This window comes from Aureobasidium subglaciale, assembly GCF_000721755.1.
Source record: "Aureobasidium subglaciale EXF-2481 unplaced genomic scaffold scaffold_11, whole genome shotgun sequence".
Lineage (NCBI taxonomy): Eukaryota > Fungi > Ascomycota > Dothideomycetes > Dothideales > Saccotheciaceae > Aureobasidium > Aureobasidium subglaciale.
Genome location: NW_013566984.1, coordinates 688,491 through 705,593, shown reverse-complemented (window position 1 = coordinate 705,593; position 17,103 = coordinate 688,491). Strand labels below are relative to the sequence as shown.

At 50.9% G+C, this 17,103-nt stretch overlaps 4 protein-coding genes across 4 annotated transcripts; 2 read left to right on the top strand and 2 right to left on the bottom strand.

Moving 5' to 3' along the window:
* Positions 1 to 1,502: 1,502 nt before the first annotated feature.
* Positions 1,503 to 6,224, bottom strand: AUEXF2481DRAFT_47145 (uncharacterized protein; the record flags this gene model as incomplete). The annotated part of the gene is made up of 4 exons (XM_013488123.1): positions 1,503 to 1,941; positions 2,011 to 2,163; positions 2,323 to 2,534; positions 2,601 to 6,224. The coding sequence occupies 4 exons, from the start codon at positions 6,222 to 6,224 to the stop codon at positions 1,503 to 1,505; spliced, it is 4,428 nt and encodes a 1,475-aa protein (XP_013343577.1).
* A 1,664-nt stretch (positions 6,225 to 7,888) lies between these two features.
* On the bottom strand, positions 7,889 to 9,806 carry AUEXF2481DRAFT_239678 (uncharacterized protein). The gene is made up of 3 exons (XM_013488242.1): positions 9,363 to 9,806; positions 8,691 to 9,198; positions 7,889 to 8,576 (listed from the first exon to the last, which is right to left on the bottom strand). The coding sequence occupies exons 1-3, from the start codon at positions 9,714 to 9,716 to the stop codon at positions 8,065 to 8,067; spliced, it is 1,374 nt and encodes a 457-aa protein (XP_013343696.1). The 5' UTR covers positions 9,717 to 9,806; the 3' UTR covers positions 7,889 to 8,064.
* Positions 9,807 to 10,746: 940 nt separating this feature from the next.
* AUEXF2481DRAFT_73546 (glycoside hydrolase family 16 protein) lies at positions 10,747 to 11,872 on the top strand (the record flags this gene model as incomplete). The annotated part of the gene is given in 3 exon segments (XM_013488155.1): positions 10,747 to 11,233; positions 11,253 to 11,278; positions 11,327 to 11,872. 3 exon segments carry the CDS (start codon positions 10,747 to 10,749, stop codon positions 11,810 to 11,812), a joined length of 999 nt encoding a protein of 332 aa, XP_013343609.1. The 3' UTR covers positions 11,813 to 11,872.
* Positions 11,873 to 15,858: 3,986 nt separating this feature from the next.
* Positions 15,859 to 17,081, top strand: AUEXF2481DRAFT_47137 (uncharacterized protein; the record flags this gene model as incomplete). The annotated part of the gene is made up of 3 exons (XM_013488122.1): positions 15,859 to 15,913; positions 15,970 to 16,962; positions 17,014 to 17,081. The coding sequence occupies 3 exons, from the start codon at positions 15,859 to 15,861 to the stop codon at positions 17,079 to 17,081; spliced, it is 1,116 nt and encodes a 371-aa protein (XP_013343576.1).
* Between the last annotated feature and the right edge of the window lie 22 nt (positions 17,082 to 17,103).

Sequence of the window (17,103 nt, the reverse complement as noted above, 5' to 3'; positions counted from 1 at the left end):
CCTCAGTCCAAGCCATCGACCTCGAGCATACGTTAGTCTTCACGACCTGACTGACTGGCCATCACGATGAGGATGATCCCCCTGATCCACTACCGATCGCTCTTTGAGAAAATACAAGTACTGACACGCTTGGGTCTCATCATCAAGCACGTGGTTCTGTGGTGTAGTTGGTTATCACTTCTGTCTAACACACAGGCGGTCCTGAGTTCGAGCCTCAGCGGAATCATCTCTTTTGCCAGTGCAGGCCTTCTTTTTGGTCCACGGCGTTGGCAAAGGCAAGAATTGAGTTGTGTAGTTTTGAGAAACATTTGGGTGGTATGAGTGGAAGCCTGCTCGGCGCTGTCAAACTGACGGCAGCTCGCGAAGGGCATCAACGCTAACGTACTTATTTTAGGTCTTCATCTGTTCTACTCACTCTCATGATGATCTTCAAGTGTGTGGTTGTGATAAAGAAATGAAGCCTGTATAGACTTCAAAACTGTACTTAGAAAGCGCGAGCTTGTGATCGTGCCTTCCTGTGTTTACAACAATGAACATAGCTGGATCATTAATTTTGATGCATGTCATACAGCAGTAGTCACATAGAATATCAAGAAGCTTTTACGGGCTCCTGCAATCTTGTCGAGGAGCTCACGTTCTTTTTGTCAGAATATTACGAGGTCCATCGTGTTTGGTACACAGGAGATGGATCTTCCTCATGTTCGAGATTGTGCTTCATCCTCATGGCAGCTCATGACGTCTTTGATACTGTATCTCACCACAACGGATTGTTTCTAAGCTTCATTTCGACTTTAACGCAGCCCAATGGGGTGTAATCTTTGTCTGTCTACAGTGAGTATGATGATCATGACACTGCGGTCGTGTGTCGGTCCTCAATCTGGGCTCTACTGTGGCTGACAGAGCAACCCTGTCTATGACAACCCATTCCTGGACACATCGTCAGCTTGGTGAGTAGATTTAAAACAGAATGACGTGCTGTATCGTGTCAGTCTCAAAGAGGAGATGTAACATTGCTATTTAGGCTGTTGAATAAGCAGTATCACAAACGGGTGATAGAATCACGATGAGATGCAGACCCAAACTACCATTCCGAGACGAGAGCAAAGAACGATGTAAGGCTGAACGCTAAGGTCTTGCTCTTCCTATTGCCTTGAGCGTGTTAAAATGGCTGGTTTAGAGTGACAGCATCATTCAACCCCATATCCTGAGTGTTCTTCCACAGGGGCGAGTGCCATACCGAAGAGCGTACAGATGGCATTGGTGGTTGGTAAACAAATTGATCTATAGACCAAGGATGAGAGCGCACAGATTACACGACGCACATGAGAGCTTGAAGTATTGTCGTAGATTAAATGAATATATTGGTTCTAGACTCCAATCGCATATGACCCCTGGTTTTATGCTAGACAAAGCAACAAATATGACTCCGTGCTAAATTTCAATGTCACAACTCTATCAGAGTTGCAAGTGTAAGACAAGAAGACAGGCGAAGATGAAGGAGTTTACTCCTTCTTCTTGCTCTGGAAGGGCTTCTTGATGAGTCCAACAAGCTTGCCCAGAGCACCGAAAAGGGGTCCAAATCCGAAGGTCCAGCCCTTGATGCGGACAGTGTAGATAAAGAAATAGACCAGAGCCCAGTTGGAGACGACGAAGATGCAGAAGATACCGAGGTCTCTCCAGGCATCGCCAGCCTGGATGTTAAGACTGGCCAAGTAACCGTTGGCATATTCGTAAGGGCAGTATTGGCAGTCAGCTGTAGCATCTGGGTTAAGAATGTAGCCACCAGCCGAGGACGCAAAGGCACCAGCATAGCTTTGACAGGTCTGACCACCTGGTACGTTGAATCTAGCAGTCTCGCTGACGGTACACTGGACGGGGATACCGTCCAGTGTTTTGGCGAGAACACCACTAATCCACCAGGTCGAAGGGTTGATGTAGTACCTAGACGACATTAGTCACAGGTACTTGCTACTTAGGATGACCGGTACGATCAAGAGAGGTGTTGCTTACATCCAGTAGCGCCAGAATACGGGAAGGGAAGCGTAAGGTCGAACGACTCCGTTGAAAAGTGAGAACATGACGAAGAAAAACGGCAGAACATTCGAGATGACTGTAAAGCTCGGCGCAAACGCGCATATCCACTCGCCCCAACTGCTCTGGAACCTACGAGAGAGAGGTATGATTAGCATGGCTCTTGAGTGGAATCGGTACGATACTAGGAGCTGATGGCCAAATTTGATCAAATTCGAATTTCTCAAGGCGAGAGTCGAGGGACGATCTGATGGCTATGGGCTCGTAGTATCGGCGCACTCTTAAACGTACAGAAAGAAGAGGAGGACCATCAAGAAGGTGTATCCTGAAGTGGAGCTGTCTGTTGGCAGACCCGTGGGCCAATACCATAAAACCCAGTAAAGAACGGCACTGACGATCGAGATAGGGATCTCAGCGACGATCATGGCAGTACAGAACGCGAACCAGCCATAGATACGCGAGGGAAGTTCTCTGGCCTGCCACAATGCCATGTTCTGGTAGAACTATAGGGGAAAATACGAGTTAGCCAACCTTTCGATAAACAAAATTGACCGCATGAATACACATACCTTAGGTACTACGGCATTGACAACAGTAGGGGGAATGGTCAAGATCAAAAACGCTGTGAACATGCGATTCTGCATGTCCTGGATAGAGTTGCCCAATTGCCAGAAGGTGAAACCGTTGAAGATACCGACGACGACAGCAACAAAGAGCTTTCCGTATAGATACGAAGGATCGCGCCAGTATTGAGTAAAGACACGCTTGGTAAGCATGGTAGTTTGCAGCCACACAGGTGCAGCAAATTCTGTTTCTTCATTTTCGTTGTGCTTTTCGTGAACCGATTTGCTTCTCTGACGCTTGAGGCCGTCGATCTCTTCGATGACTGCCTGTGCTTCCTTGCTGTTCCGCCATTCCTCATTCCAGTCAATCTTGGTGCCATCTGATCGTTTGCGTGGCTTGATGGCGGTCTCTAGTAGAAATTCGGCAACATTCTTTGCAGGAGGGCATTTCACGCCACGAGCACCGAAGTACTCGATAACATCCTTACCATTCTCACCAATTGGTCCGAAGTAGAATGTGTTACCTCCAGGGTTGAGAGCGAGGACCATGTCGAACTCTTGAATCAGGACAGACGAGGGCTGGTGAATAGTGCAAACAATGGCCTGGCCAGCAGCAGTCAGCTTCTTCAAGAAGCGAATGATGCTGTATGCGCTTTGAGAGTCGAGACCACTGGTAGGTTCATCCAGGAAGAGCAATAGCGAAGGCTTGGCAGCAAGCTCAACACCAATTGTCAGGCGCTTACGCTGTTCAACACCAAGGGATGAGACGAGTGCGTCTTGCATGTCGTTAAGCTCAAGCAAGTCAATGACGTTGTCGACATATGCGATCTTCTCTGCACGCGGAACCTTACGGTCCTGGCGCAGGATGGCAGAAAATTCGAGCGCTTCTCTGATAGTCGATGTGCCGTCATGAAGATCCATCTGTTCACAGAAACCAGTGTTGCGTTGGAACTCCTTACCAAGCGGTCTGCCATCGACGAACATCTCGCCCTGGACAACGCCCATCTTCTGTCTTTGACTGAGAGTGTTCAGGAGAGTAGTCTTACCAGCACCAGAAGCTCCCATGAGGGCAATCATGAGACCGGGCTTAGCGTATCCGTTGACCTTGTTGAGAAGCTTACGCTCACCGCCCTGGTATGGGACAGTGTACTCAACGTCTCTCCAGGTAAAAATGCTTTCGCTCTTTACGATAGAGTCGAGAGCCTCTTGCTCTTCCTTTTCGCCAGTTGATCCACCAACAGCAGTGTCGCTAGAACTCTCTGATCCAACCTTCTCCTCGTCGGAAGTACCGGCTTGCTTGACCTGCTGCTTTGCCTTCTTGGACTTCTTGAAAACCAAAGCACCACCTCCGCTTCCAGCGAAACTAAACAGCTCAGTGGCAGCAATAGTAACGAGAAGATAAAGAACAGTGAAAGCAATGACTACTCCGAAGTTGCGCCATAGATGGGCACGTGTGTAAGTGTATTGCGTCTGGAGATAGTCTGCACCGTTGACAGATCGGGCGTTGACTGCGGCACCAGTCAAAGTACAGCCCTGAAAAGCTGGATCAATACCCGGACCTTGAGGAACCAGATTGTCCGGGGAACAAGCCATTGTACGGTCAGAGAATTCGTTGGCCAACACAGCCTCAAAGGAGTATGAGATAGGGTTAATGTAGTAAATCCAACCGAACCAGATATAATTGTTGAGCAATTGAGTCTTGGGAATAACGTAGCCAGTGTAAATGATGAGCAAGTTCAGCGCGATACCAGAGAAACGAACGGCGTCATCGATGGTTGGCGATAAACTTGCGAACATACGGTACAGAGCGGTGATACAGATGGTGTTGACGTAGACGAAAAGGAAGTAGATCCAGAACTTGCCGGCATCGACGTCCAGGTTTGTCATGAAGTACATGATGACGGTGAACAGACAGACCTGTACCAGAATGACAGGGAAGTCAGCGATAACGCGGGCAACACTGACAGCGGAAGGACGATAGAAGGCATATTCCTTCTGACGAGCGACCACAGCACGCCCACTGACAGCCTTCATCAGCTCAGTAAGCTGGAGCCAACCAAGGAAGAGGATGGAGAAGAAGAGGGAACCACCACGAGAGAAGGCGCCATCGGTGTCGAGAGATTGTCCATAAAAGAGTGAGCCAACAATAAGACCGTTCGCAATGATGACGAAAACCTTCGTGTACAGAGTTGTGGTGTCTCCCCAGAGCAGCCAAAACTCACGTTGAGTACAAGCCAACACTTGGCGGATGTAACTGACGGTGTATGGCGATTTTTTGGTAACGGTCTTCGACTTGCCAGCCTGAACAGTTTCCTCAAACTCTTTAGCATCCTCATGGTTAGTCTGCTGAAGATGTTGCTCGTAGGCTTCGACGTCTTGCTGGTTACGGCTGAAGAACGAGGACTCGCGAAAAGCGCGCTCCAGCTCGACAGGTGTCTTTGGGGTGCTAGCTTCGCAGCCTTCTCTGAACTTTCTCTCGACGGGGTCGGTAATAGCAGTCAGGAAGTCGGCGGTAGTCTGCCTCTCGGGGCACTCGAAGCCTAGATCGATGAAGTATTGCTTAGCGGCTGCAGCAGGTCCAGTGAAGATACAGCGACCTTGGTCAATGACCAAGACCTTGTCCATGAGGTCGTAAATGCCTTGACCTGCTTGATAGAGGGTAACAAGAGTGGTTCTGTTGCTGACATCGGTCATGATGCGAAGAGACTTGGCGTAGTCAAGCGCGGTCGACGCATCAAGACCACGTGTTGAGTTGTCCCAGCAGACCACGGTACTCTTTGATGCCAGTGTTTCCGCGATTGAGACACGCTTACGTTCACCTCCTGAGACACCTCTGGTGTATTCGTCACCAACAAGGGTCATCTTTGTGTGGCTAATACCGAACATCTTCATCAAAGCGTCGGCAATGAGTGGGATATCACCCTTGGCCTTCTTCTTGGTCTTTGTCAAAAGGGCGAACATGAATGTTTGCCACACGTTGAGGGTAGCGAAGTGGACGTCGTCCTCCATGTTATAGTTGACCTCACCACGGTACATCTTTCTCTGCTTATCTGCAGGGATACCGCCGTACGAGACATCGCCATCGACTTGCGCATAGCCTTCGCGGTTGTTGGCGATAGCCTTGAGGAAGGTCGTGCAACCAGAGCCAGGTCTTCCCAGAACCAGCATCATCTCTCCGTCTCTTACAACACCCGAGAAGTCGTTGATGAGTGTCTTCAGGTCGCCGTTCTTCGATCGGAGGAAGGGGAGGAACCGGGAGAGCAAGTGATAGAGATCCGGTCCAAATGTGCCCATGACGGCGTCGGGCAGGGTGCGGACGAAGGTGGCACCGGCTGCGACACCCTTGACGGTGAGGTTCTTGTAGACAACACCAACCTTTTTGGCCGATTTATCACCCTTGCGCTGGCCAAGGTGACCTTCTCTCATGAAGCCTTCGAGCTGAAACTCGTCCTCGTCATTGCCCTGAGCCTCGGTGTTTCCCCCTATCTCAGACTCTTCGTCTACGCCACTGGTAGCTGTGCTTTGTCTTCTAGATCTTCCAGATTGCTTGCGGCCCAATGATTGATGTGCGCTAGTCCTGGATCGGTTGGTGAGCTCTCTTCTAAGAGCCCTGTAGTCCTCCATGGCCATGACCTCATTTGGGATGCCTGCATCCTGTTCACCCCAGGTACCATCACGGTCGACGTCTCCAGAGCTAGATGATTTGGAGTCATTGTCCTTGTGCAGTCGCTCAGCACGAGGCTCAGCAGGGTTGTGCCAGGCGTTCAGTCCTCCTTGACTCTCGAGACGAGCCACACGCGGGTCGTCAGGTACGCCGCTACCCCACATGGTGATGTGATTATAAAGTGTTCAGAGGGATGTCCAAGGTCGATAAATGTGAATTAAGAGTGCTAATATGGCGCGCCGTCCTGGATTTGAGCCAGGTGTGCGGTGTCAAAGGATGGCGACCGGGTGTTTGTTGGTCACAAACCTGCGTCACAGAGAATAGGAAGAGAACAAACGGGTGAGTTCACGAGAAGAAGGCTGTCATGAAAAAGAAATTTAGCATACGGCATTGACATACATGGCCCGGAGTTAGCATGGAGCGCCGCTGATGAATAATGCGAGCAGATCTGGCACATTTTGATATCGACGTCAGAGCCAACCAATTCAACGACTGTTGAGCCGTGCCCGTCGGCCGAAATCAGGTAGCGCAAGTGTAGATCAGATTGGAGCTTATTCAGACCTACAGTAGCGTTAATGGGTCAGAAACTGTCGCAATCATTGTCTGTCTGGCTACCTGTACCACCTAGCTGTAATTATCCTACGAAGATGCGCTGTGTAGCCTGGTATGACGCTCTGTTTCGATGGTTGTCGGACGTGTATCTCCTCGTCGCACAAGGAGGTCTCGTAAAGGTTATCGAGTAAGGTTCCAGCGGTTGGTCAGGCCGCGAGTCGGCGTCAAAGGAGGCGTCAAGGCCAAGATGATCCACGTTCTTATTCAAGCGAACGACGCCATTCTCTATATCTGAATCGCATCGCCCCAAACTCCATAACAAATGGGACAAGTCGTATCACTGACAATACTTCCAAGAGCCCAGTTTCCATCGTGAGCTGCGATCTCTACTGGCTGCTAGTGTGGGTTGTTCTTGTATTGTTGCTGAACAACGACCGGCTTGGCGCACGTTGGATAAGAAACATCATACGCTTGCTACAAGCGTACAGATTCTCATATCGAAGCTCGACCCAAATTTAGGGAACGAGGTTGACAAGGTGGGTCTGCTATCTCGGTTCAGAGAATGCCAGGGGAACATCAGGAAACGAAAGTTCCTGAACACGATGGAATTTTCTCGCCCCATCTCCAGGCATGCATGCTTCTGCTTGGAGCTGGTCAAATCCAGCGGACCCTTGCATGTGGATGGCTAATCTCTTTTTCGGTGTTCCTAATAAGTCACCGCAAGGGAGCAAAGGGATTACAAGTGTCCAGGGGGTGATGCATCTCGCGAGTCCTAGTAATTTTTACCGAAAACGCCGCCGACCTTTACCGCATGTGGAGCTTGAGGCTGAAGAGATTCGACGGAGTTAAGACGGACCGAAGAAGGAAATTCCGTCGGGCATCCACAGCAAGAAAAATCTCGCGTGTAGTCTCAAACATTTGCGGAGTTCAGTGGGGTTCTGATTCAAGGAGAAGTCATGTTTGACCTCAACAGAAGATCCCGCTGCAGTCATTTCTTATCGCATCCGACTTGGCAAGCTGTTGGATTATGTGAGCAGTTGAGCACTGCCTTTTTGCATGTGCTTGCTTACAGAGTGACAGATAAACGATTCAAATCAGTAAAGCACATCATGGCGGCAATGCATGGGACGGAAGATGTTGTTTTCATTGACCGCACGCTGCTCCCCGAAGTATTGGCAGACCGACTCAACGTCTGATGCAGCTTCATAAACGATGTCTGGAGGCAGGCGCGATCCATGAAGCATTTATCGCTCATCAGTCAAAAGAAATCTTCTTGCCCTCAAAGACTGCTGTGACTTTCTTTGCTTCCTTGGCCTTCTTCGCAGCTTCCCATGAAGGATGAATAGGACCCTGGTCATCTCTGTGCTTTTTCTTTGGCGGCTCAGCAGCGTCACCTCTGACTCCCCGATCCTGCCCTGGTCTCTCAAAGCGGCCTCTAGGGGCACCGCGAGCTCCACGCGGGCCAGTTCTATCAGTCGCGCCTCGTTTGGCGTCCCATCCAGAGTTTCTATCACTTTTGTTTGCTTTTTCCTGGTTTTGCAAATGCTTTGCGCTCTTGCCAAATTTTTTCTCAGCGATAGCCTGACGCGCTCTTTGACCTCTTCTATTCTTCTTCGGTGGTCCGTCTTCGAAATCCTCGGCTTCAGACTCGGAGCCAGACCAGTAGCCACCCATGGTAAGGGAAGGCACAAACGCCGATGTACCGGCTTTGGTAGCTCTAACTGGCGGAGCGTCTGATTCAGGTGAAGGTGACCGTGAGGGTGATGGTGATGGCGACGGAGAGGGTGAAACAGATGCCGATTGTGAAATGTCGCCGAGGGCAGCTCGTAATGCTGCGGCGCGCGATGCTTTACCCTTCGTCGGTACTGCTTCGTTGTCGCTTTGTGCTTCATCTTCGCTGTCGGACGAGCCCGCCAGCCTGTCGTCGAATTCTGCGAACTCGTCATCACTGCCGTTCCCAGTGCTCTCCGGAATTTGTTTGCGCTTTGTGCGCTGTTCGATATCGCTCTCGTCGTTTGGTTCTCCCATACTAATATCGCCAGATTCAGGCTCTGCTGCATGACGTGACGACTTCGGTGGTTGTGTTTTTGCTTGCTCCTCCTGTTTCTGCTTCTCAATGTCCTTTGCTCTCAGCCTCTTCTTCCCTTCTTTCACATCTTTGACCTCAACACCAAGGGCTTTTTGAATGTCCTTGAGCAACGGAGGCAGGGCTTCCTTGACAGGGTTCGAGTTACACAGTCGGGCAATAACGTTGGCCTTGGAGATATCGCTGATCGGCGGAGGAGGAGCCAGTACAGCCTTGGGTAGGTCGGGTGATTCTGCGACTGCTTTGAATTTGATCAGAGACTTGTGGAGGTAGTTGCGTGAGGTAGCGGCGAGATCCAGAGTCTGTAAACAACGTAAGCAGCCGCTCTCCTTTGGAGACTCTAGCCTTTCTGAGAGTATCCTGCATTTCTACAGCTAGTGCATGACAGCTTCTAGCACCAGCGGGAGGAAGAACAGAGCAGAAGAACGAAGAGAAACCGGAAAGAGATACGTCAGAAACGACCCACCTTCAAAGCAGCAGTCTCGCCTTCTATGCGCGCGACCTCTTTTTCATCACTCTTTGCACCAGCAGTCTTGCGCCGTCTTCCAGACTTTTGCGCCTCGAAACCCTTTGCCGTTTTGAAGGCACGCGCAAGCTGCTTGTGGGCATACTCGAGCTTGTGTTGCACTCTGTGCTGGCGGATGCTGACACCACTTTCTACACCTTCTGCGTCACTGGCAGACGCCTCCGAGCCATCTCTCTTTCTTTTGGGCATGGTGGTTTGCATATGTGCATATGTACAGAAACGTCGTTGTGGAATGGAGAAAGAACAAAAAAGTTGTCCGAGCACGCGCACCCGGCCCGACCACGAGACGGACATGCCAAGCACAACGCCGATCCCCGACTCGCATCCTCTTGCCCTTGACCAGCTTCAACGTCAAGTGACTGACACGCTGTCAAACTGGTCCAAGTGATCTGGAGCCTTGCTCTTTGACATGTCGCTTTCTTGCCTGTTTGGTTTGCGGCACTTCGGCAATGTCATCGACCCATCTTGGACTGCCTACGTCGGCCCTAGGCGGAGCTGCTTGACTAGAGTCGCCGCAATGCATATCTGCATATCCAGTAGACTGCAACGATTGGCCATCAGGTAGTTAGCCGCTGCCGACCCATCTTGACTGCCGTTTGGTATCCTTTGTTCGTCCTGTACTTCCTGCCTCCCTATTCGTACTCCTCCATACCCTGTCACCTTCTGTGCATTTGACATGCTTGTTTCCTTCTGTCGCTTTCCTTGGAGAGGGCGGGGCTGTTGCTGCAGGGAGCCCTTTCCTACTTTTAAATTCTGCACCTGCATAACGATTCCTCGGTGCACCCACATCTTCCCCTGATTCAATCTGTCATGCGCCTTCCTCACACCCTCACAGTCAAGTTTCAGAAGTCGTTGCGCAGAAATCGTTCTTTTACCTGGTGGGCGGTCGTCCCATGGCGTCTCCACACAGCCTAAAAGCTTGTTTGTACAGTCATGCAGCTATGCGAATCGTGCAGCAAACGATATCACTCCCAGAGGCTCAACTAATGGCCCTCTGTGGTTTGTTCGAGTACGCCACGTGTGACGCCCTGTTGGAACGGCATAGCATCTAGCACGGCTCTAGAAAGGTGTTCCTTCCTGTTTGTCCCTCACTTTAGCCCTGTGTTTCAAGTGTGATCGTATGCATGTGATGCCCTTCAGTATAAACTCTTTTTCCTTTCCCTCACTTCTACCAAGCGGAACTTTTGCTTTGTATTCGTCAAAAGATTTCTACCTTCAGTCACTCCTTTACTTTCCTTCTCGCTCCTCGCTTTCTTCTTCTCCACAACAACAACAACAACAACAACTCTCTTTACCACATTACCACACTATCTTGTTGACCAAGATGCGCTCATCACTCCCTCTGGGCAGTTTGCTCCTCGCCGGCCTGGTGTCGGCTACCAACTACAAACTCGTCAAGGACTTCTCGGGCAACAACTTCTACAACCAGTTCGACTTCTTCACCGGCGCCGATCCCACCCAGGGCTTCGTTAACTACGTATCGCATGATCACGCTGTCGAGTACGGTCTCATCTGGAACAAGAGTATTCCTACTTGGGGCGTCGACGCCTACACCCACCTGGACCCCAGCGGTTCCAATGGCGGTCGCACTTCTGTGCGCATGACCAGCAAGGACAGCTTCACTCATGGTCTCTTCATCGCCGACATCCAGCACATGCCACAGAGCTCATGCGGTGTTTGGCCTGCTTTCTGGACTTTCGGTCAGTCTGGCAACTGGCCTGAGTCCGGCGAGATCGACATCATCGAGTTTGCCAATCTCGGTCAACAGAACAAGGTCTCTGGCCACACCATGCCTGGCTGTTCCATCTCTGGTACTTCTCAGAGTGGCAGAATCCAAGGCTCTGACTGCTCGGTATGTCTCTTGTGCATCCATGTAAATGCGCGCTCAAGCTAACAAATCATAGTCTGCTGGTGACGGCGCTGGTTGCGCTTTCCTTTCTCCTTCGAGCTCCACCGCTGGCTCCGGCTTCAATAAGATTGGCGGTGGCGTCTACGCCATGGAGTGGACCTCCCAGCACATCAACGTCTGGTTCTTCCCCCGCAACAACATCCCCTCGTCTATTAGAAACGGCAAGCCCGACGTCAGCAAGTTCGGTCAGCCCATGGCCAACTTCCGCGGTTGTGATCTCGACAAGTACTTCTACAACCACGCCATTGTCTTCGACACTACCTTCTGCGGTACCTGGGCTGGCGAGACCTTCTACGGTGACGGCTGCTCTGCTTCATCATGCGTCGACTTTGTCGCCAACAACCCTTCTTCCTTCAAGGATGCCTACTGGGCTGTCAACTACGTCCACGTGTACCAGCAGAGTGGTTCTTCGAAGGCCAAGCGCGACTTCATCCGCCTTCACGCCAAGCAGACTCGCAACCACAACCACCTTCTCGTCTAAGAGCCCTTTGTCACCAGGTTGGCAAGCTCGATCATTGCTTTTCTTCTTCTTCCAACCCAGCATGCAGGACATGTTTCTTCCTTGGTACACCCTCATTACAACCCCAAGCATCAGGCAACGGCGTCTTCTTTCTGATTCTTTACACACTACCTTCGCTTCTTTGTGACTGTTAATCACTTTCACTTCATGTCTTAACTTTCAACCGACGAATGGGCTTTTTTTTCTTCATGACTTTCTGGCATCGGAGCACACACATGGGCATGGGGCTTTCGGATTGCCTTCAGGAATCTGCTTTGGGAGCGAATGAGACTCCCTTTTTCTCTTCCTCTTTACATACACTCGCTTAAAATGCAAACGATGTGTTATATTCCCTTTGCGTAGCGAATGAATTCGGACACTGTTTGCCATGTGACCATACCCTCGACACTTGCGACGATCGTACTTTGTAGCACGGCCGTTTTTACCTCAAGGCCAGTCATGTGCCACATTCTACGTTGAGTCGTTGTTCCTGGACCCGTCTGTAGCACGAGGAAACGAGCTTGGTTTCCTAGCGTTTCAGAATGTATCAGATCAGTTGAGCCGCTTGTCTCTCTCTATTCTGGACTCTGCCGGCTATCGGTCTCGATCTCTACAGTGACTACCAGTATCTTCAGCCGAACCTAGAATGCGGGAAAGATGAGGAATCAAGGAGCCAATGAAGGACGAGGAACCACGGTATTCTCACGAGAGTCTGTAGCGGTGAATATCATGACCTCAACCCAATCCAGAGTGACAAGAAGCGACACTCTTACTGAGAAACTGTCAGTAACTCTGCTTGCTTGCTTGCGCAACACCTTGATGAGCTGTAGAAAGGCACAATCACATCTCGTATCCGCAAGCCTAGCTCAGGGAGTCATTGACACGAAGTATCTCGATGAGATCGCTTGAGGTTCAGAAATTGTTGTGCCTTGAGGCAGCTACTAGCGTCACCGTGTTTCGAAAATGGGAAGGAGGTAATCAGATATTACAAGTGAAGCGAAGCCCAATTTCAACGCGACCTAGCCATTTCCTACCTATCGTACCTCCCCATCCACACATTCAACGCAGCCTTGCGCAGACGCGTCGAATCACACACAAACACACACACATTCACGCAAAAGCTATGGCTCATGATCAAGTACAATTCTGGGAGATTGTAGACCGCCAGCTCTGTCTCAACTGGCAGGTGGGCCGATGCGCAGGAGACGATGGAGAATGTCCTCGTGAGCATCACCCCAACCTCGATCCATACAGCGCTGCGGTCCTCGACTTCGCGGTGCCCGACGACACACACGTGGCCTGCATGAGATGTCTGCAGAGCGGATACAAGTGATTCAATCATCAGACTTCTGTTACACGCACTGACATGATACAGTGTGACAAAGCAGGACGTGAGGGTGACAAGAACCCCTGCTCAGAGTGCCGTCACTTTGACGGACCAAACTCGCCGACAGCAGCTACAACGACCAGCTGTGGAGGCAGGTGATGAGGCGCCGCGCAGAGGGCCACACTTTGCCTGACTTTGAGAGGAGCGACGCTCCAAATGCTAGCGGTGTTGTCCCGTCGCCAATGCCAGATACTCTGGTCAGAACTGACTGGAAGGGACTGTCGAGAGATGAGCTCCTTGCCAAGTCCGACTGGTTCCCAGATGGCTTCCGCGCCTCTCCACGAGCATACATGGTGCCACCGCGTCCACCCATCCGCGCGCAGGTCATTCAGGACCTTGAAGAAAGGAGTCTCCTTATGGCACAAACAGAGGATGGAGACTATGTCCCGCCGGTTGGGTTCTCCGGCTTCCAGTCGCAGAACAGTCAGGATCCCTCCTGCCAGTACACCTCTGACTCTGACTGAGTTATGTCTTTTCCTCTCTTCCTCTTACTGTTGGTCAACTCCTTCATTCCCTCCCTCTCACTGTTGATTAACTCCTTCATCTCCCCTTACTCTCATTGTTGGTTGATTCCTCCATACTTGCATTCTTGCTCCTTCTCAGTGCTGGTTAACTCCTTAAATGCTTGCGTTCTTGCTTCTTCTTAGCGTTGGTTCACTCCTTCACGTCATTACATAAACCTTGTACCAAATTTTTCAGCCGTTGCTCCATGTAGACAGACTTCCTATCGTATCGAGTTGTGCTATGTGACTGTATGATAACCCTCGAAGGCATGTGCTCTTCCTGCCCAAATATCAAAGCTCGCGAACGTAGAAGAGTGATGTCCTAACCATCGTAGCTTTGCCGTGCAAGAGGTTGAGGTATCCGACTAATGGAATCCGGATAGGCCACAGTCCTATTGTAAGGTCAAAAGTGTCGATGTTTTATCATACCATCTCGTCCTTCCCTGGATGTTGTACTTGGCGCGTCAGCACACTGATTTTGCTTGTCAATCAACGACATATTAGATCCAGCGGATCGAGTCTCTTCTTATGGGCACGGGTGGTTAGTCTTTCGCCATGACAGAACGACGGATAATCCAATGATCGGGCTCTTTCAATTTGGGAATGCGTGCTGATGAGTACTCTTGAGCAAACAAAAGCACTGAGCGGTCATAAAGCCTGCTCTTTCTGCGACGCATCTTTCGGTCGATAACATGGTAAGTCTTGCGCTCAAGGAGACCTGGAGAAATTGGAGTTTGTATCAGATCAGCTGAGCTATCCCGGTCTCCTCCGGCTGTCATCGCTGTGCTCCGAACTCCAACCAAAAGAAGCCTCTCCACCTGGTTCCCACTTGCACAATCCGACACAGCCCAAGGCAGCAAAAGTAAAAGAGATGTTGAAAGCGGCGGGATTCGAACCCACGCAACTTACGTTACTGCGATGCCTTGTATTTTATACAGGAAGCTATTGGCTGTTAGACCTTTCACTTGAATGCAGCGCCATAACCACTCGGCCACGCTTCCTTGGATGGAGGCACACTGGCTGAAATAGAATATAATACAAAAACAAAATCCGAGCCCAGGGGACGAAATTGGAGCCGCGAGCTCCAAACGTCATTTTGGCGGCGACGTAGGCGACAACAACACTATTCTTGGTCGAGTACAGGTGAGCTGTGCTGCTGGAACACCCAGTGATGGCGACACGTATTTCCGTTGAGAAAAGAGATGGTTGACTGCCAGGATATGAGAGAAAGGGGAGGCTTCTGAAATCTCGAGTTTTTCCACTTCCGCATTGGACCCTTCTATTTTATGACAGGCAACGGCTAAGCATACCTTATCCACGCCTCGATATTCAGAATATAGCGACCATACTCCCTCCCCGCATGCAAAGTGCTTTATACTTGTAGTTGACTCCAGGCACGAACCTCTCTGTCTTTGAAGCGATGGCATCGAAATGCGTCTTCTCCATAACTTCCCGCGTGAGATTTGCCGACATGAAATAAGACTTTGCGCCGCTACAGCTTGTTATTGCTCTCTTCTGATCATCGAAGAAGGGGGAGAACCCCTTTGAAACACGAAGAGATCTCTCTTTCTGTGGTTCTTGACATTTGATAAACTGTTCTGCAAGTTCGGGACAAGATGGTGTGAACGTGAACGATATGAAATAGATGCCTTGTATTTGAGGCCTCGGAAAAACCCAGGGGTTGTTTTCTTCACCATCATCGTCTCGACCATCCCGCAATTCACATATGACTCACGAAGAGCCCATTTCTTGCCATTGATACCATGTTTGAGCTTACAGTAGGTATTGTTGGACCTATATGACTGCATATCATGTCAAAGACAATATCGAGGGGATGACCCTGACGATATACCGCCGAGATAGGGAGGTCGAAATGTGATATGCCCGTCGGAAGAACGCGTCATCTAAGTAGAACATAATATCCGCGTGAGTACTGATTGAGACTGGCATCGGATGGTTATCGAAAGACACAGTATGATCAGTGAAGGACTGGCAATTGCGCGACGCGCTGGTGAGTGAGCGGTTTCGGAGGTGGCTGCGTCATCGGACGAATTTTTGGAGAGCAGCAGCGCGTGCAGAGTCATTGAGGGGCAGGTGTTTACTGTGCTCCTTCCCTTTGACACCACACTTGCGCAAACATGGACGTCAGCACATTTACAGAGAAGGCTCGTGACTTCCCCAAGAAGAAGTGCGGTTGGTAACACCTGAAGTGCATTGACTCCAAACAAGGCTAATATTACGGTGTTCAGGTGTGTTGGGAGCCACTGGCTCTGTCGGCCAAAGATTCATCCTCCTGCTCGCCCTCCACCCCCACTTCACCCTCCACGCCGTCGGTGCCTCTGAGCGCTCGGCAGGCAAGAAATACAAGGATGCCGTCAAGTGGAAGCAGTCGCTGCCCATGTCAAAGGAGCTGGGAGAGCTGGTTGTGAGAAAGTGCACCCCCGATCAGTTTGCCGACTGCGACATGGTCTTCTCCGGTCTGGACAGTGACGTCGCTGGCGAGGTCGAGATGGCCTTCCTCAAGTCTGAGCTCGCCGTCTTCTCAAACGCAAAGAACTACCGTCGCGACCCCTTGGTGCCCCTGGTCGTGCCCACCGTCAACCTTCCCCACCTGGATGTCGTCCACCACCAGAGAAAGCACTACGGCCTGAACAAGGGTTTCCTGGTCTGCAACTCCAACTGTGCCGTCATTGGCATTGTCATCCCCTTCGCCGCTCTTCAGGCCAAGTTCGGTCCCATCAACCAGGTCTCGGTCGTCACAATGCAGGCTGTTTCGGGTGCTGGCTACCCTGGTGTCAGCAGCATGGACATCATCGACAACGTCGTCCCCTTCATCTCGGGTGAGGAGGACAAGCTCGAGACCGAAGCCCAGAAGATTCTCGGTCAGGTCAACTCGGACGTCACTGGCTTCTCGGACCAGAGCGACCTCAGAATCTCCGCCGCCTGCAACAGAGTCCCCGTCCTGGACGGTCACACCGCTTGTGTCTCGCTCCGCTTCGAGAGAAGACCCGCTCCCAGTGCCGAGGAGGTCAAGCAAGCCATGCGCGACTATGTCTCAGATGCTCAGAAGCTTGGATGCCCTTCCGCCCCCGAGAAGGCCATCGTTGTCATGGACGAGCCTGATCGTCCTCAGCCCAGACTCGACAGAGAGACCGACAGAGGTTACGCTGTCAGCGTTGGTAGAGTCCGTGAGGACGAGAGCGGTATCTTCGACATCAAGTTCGTTGCTCTCAGCCACAACAGTAAGTCACTTCGTACCTCCGATGTCTCGACGAGATACTAACCCGCAATAGCTGTTATCGGTGCTGCTGGCTCTTCTATCCTCAACGCAGAGGCCTGTGTCCTCAAGGGCTTTGCTTAAAGCAGTAGTCTATGAATGCTCG

What these genes read in the sequence shown, in the direction of transcription:
- AUEXF2481DRAFT_239678 (XM_013488242.1), bottom strand. Translation starts at nt 9,716, where the DNA reads ATGTCCGTCTCGTGGTCGGGCCGGGTGCGCGTGCTCGGACAACTTTTT. An exon ending in GCGAGACTGCTGCTTTGAAG is followed by an intron (nt 9,199 to 9,362) that starts GTGGGTCGTTTC and finishes CGTTGTTTACAG; the next exon opens with ACTCTGGATCTCGCCGCTAC. An exon ending in CAGCGAAGATGAAGCACAAA is followed by an intron (nt 8,577 to 8,690) that starts GCGACAACGAAG and finishes CGTCGCCATCAC; the next exon opens with CATCACCCTCACGGTCACCT.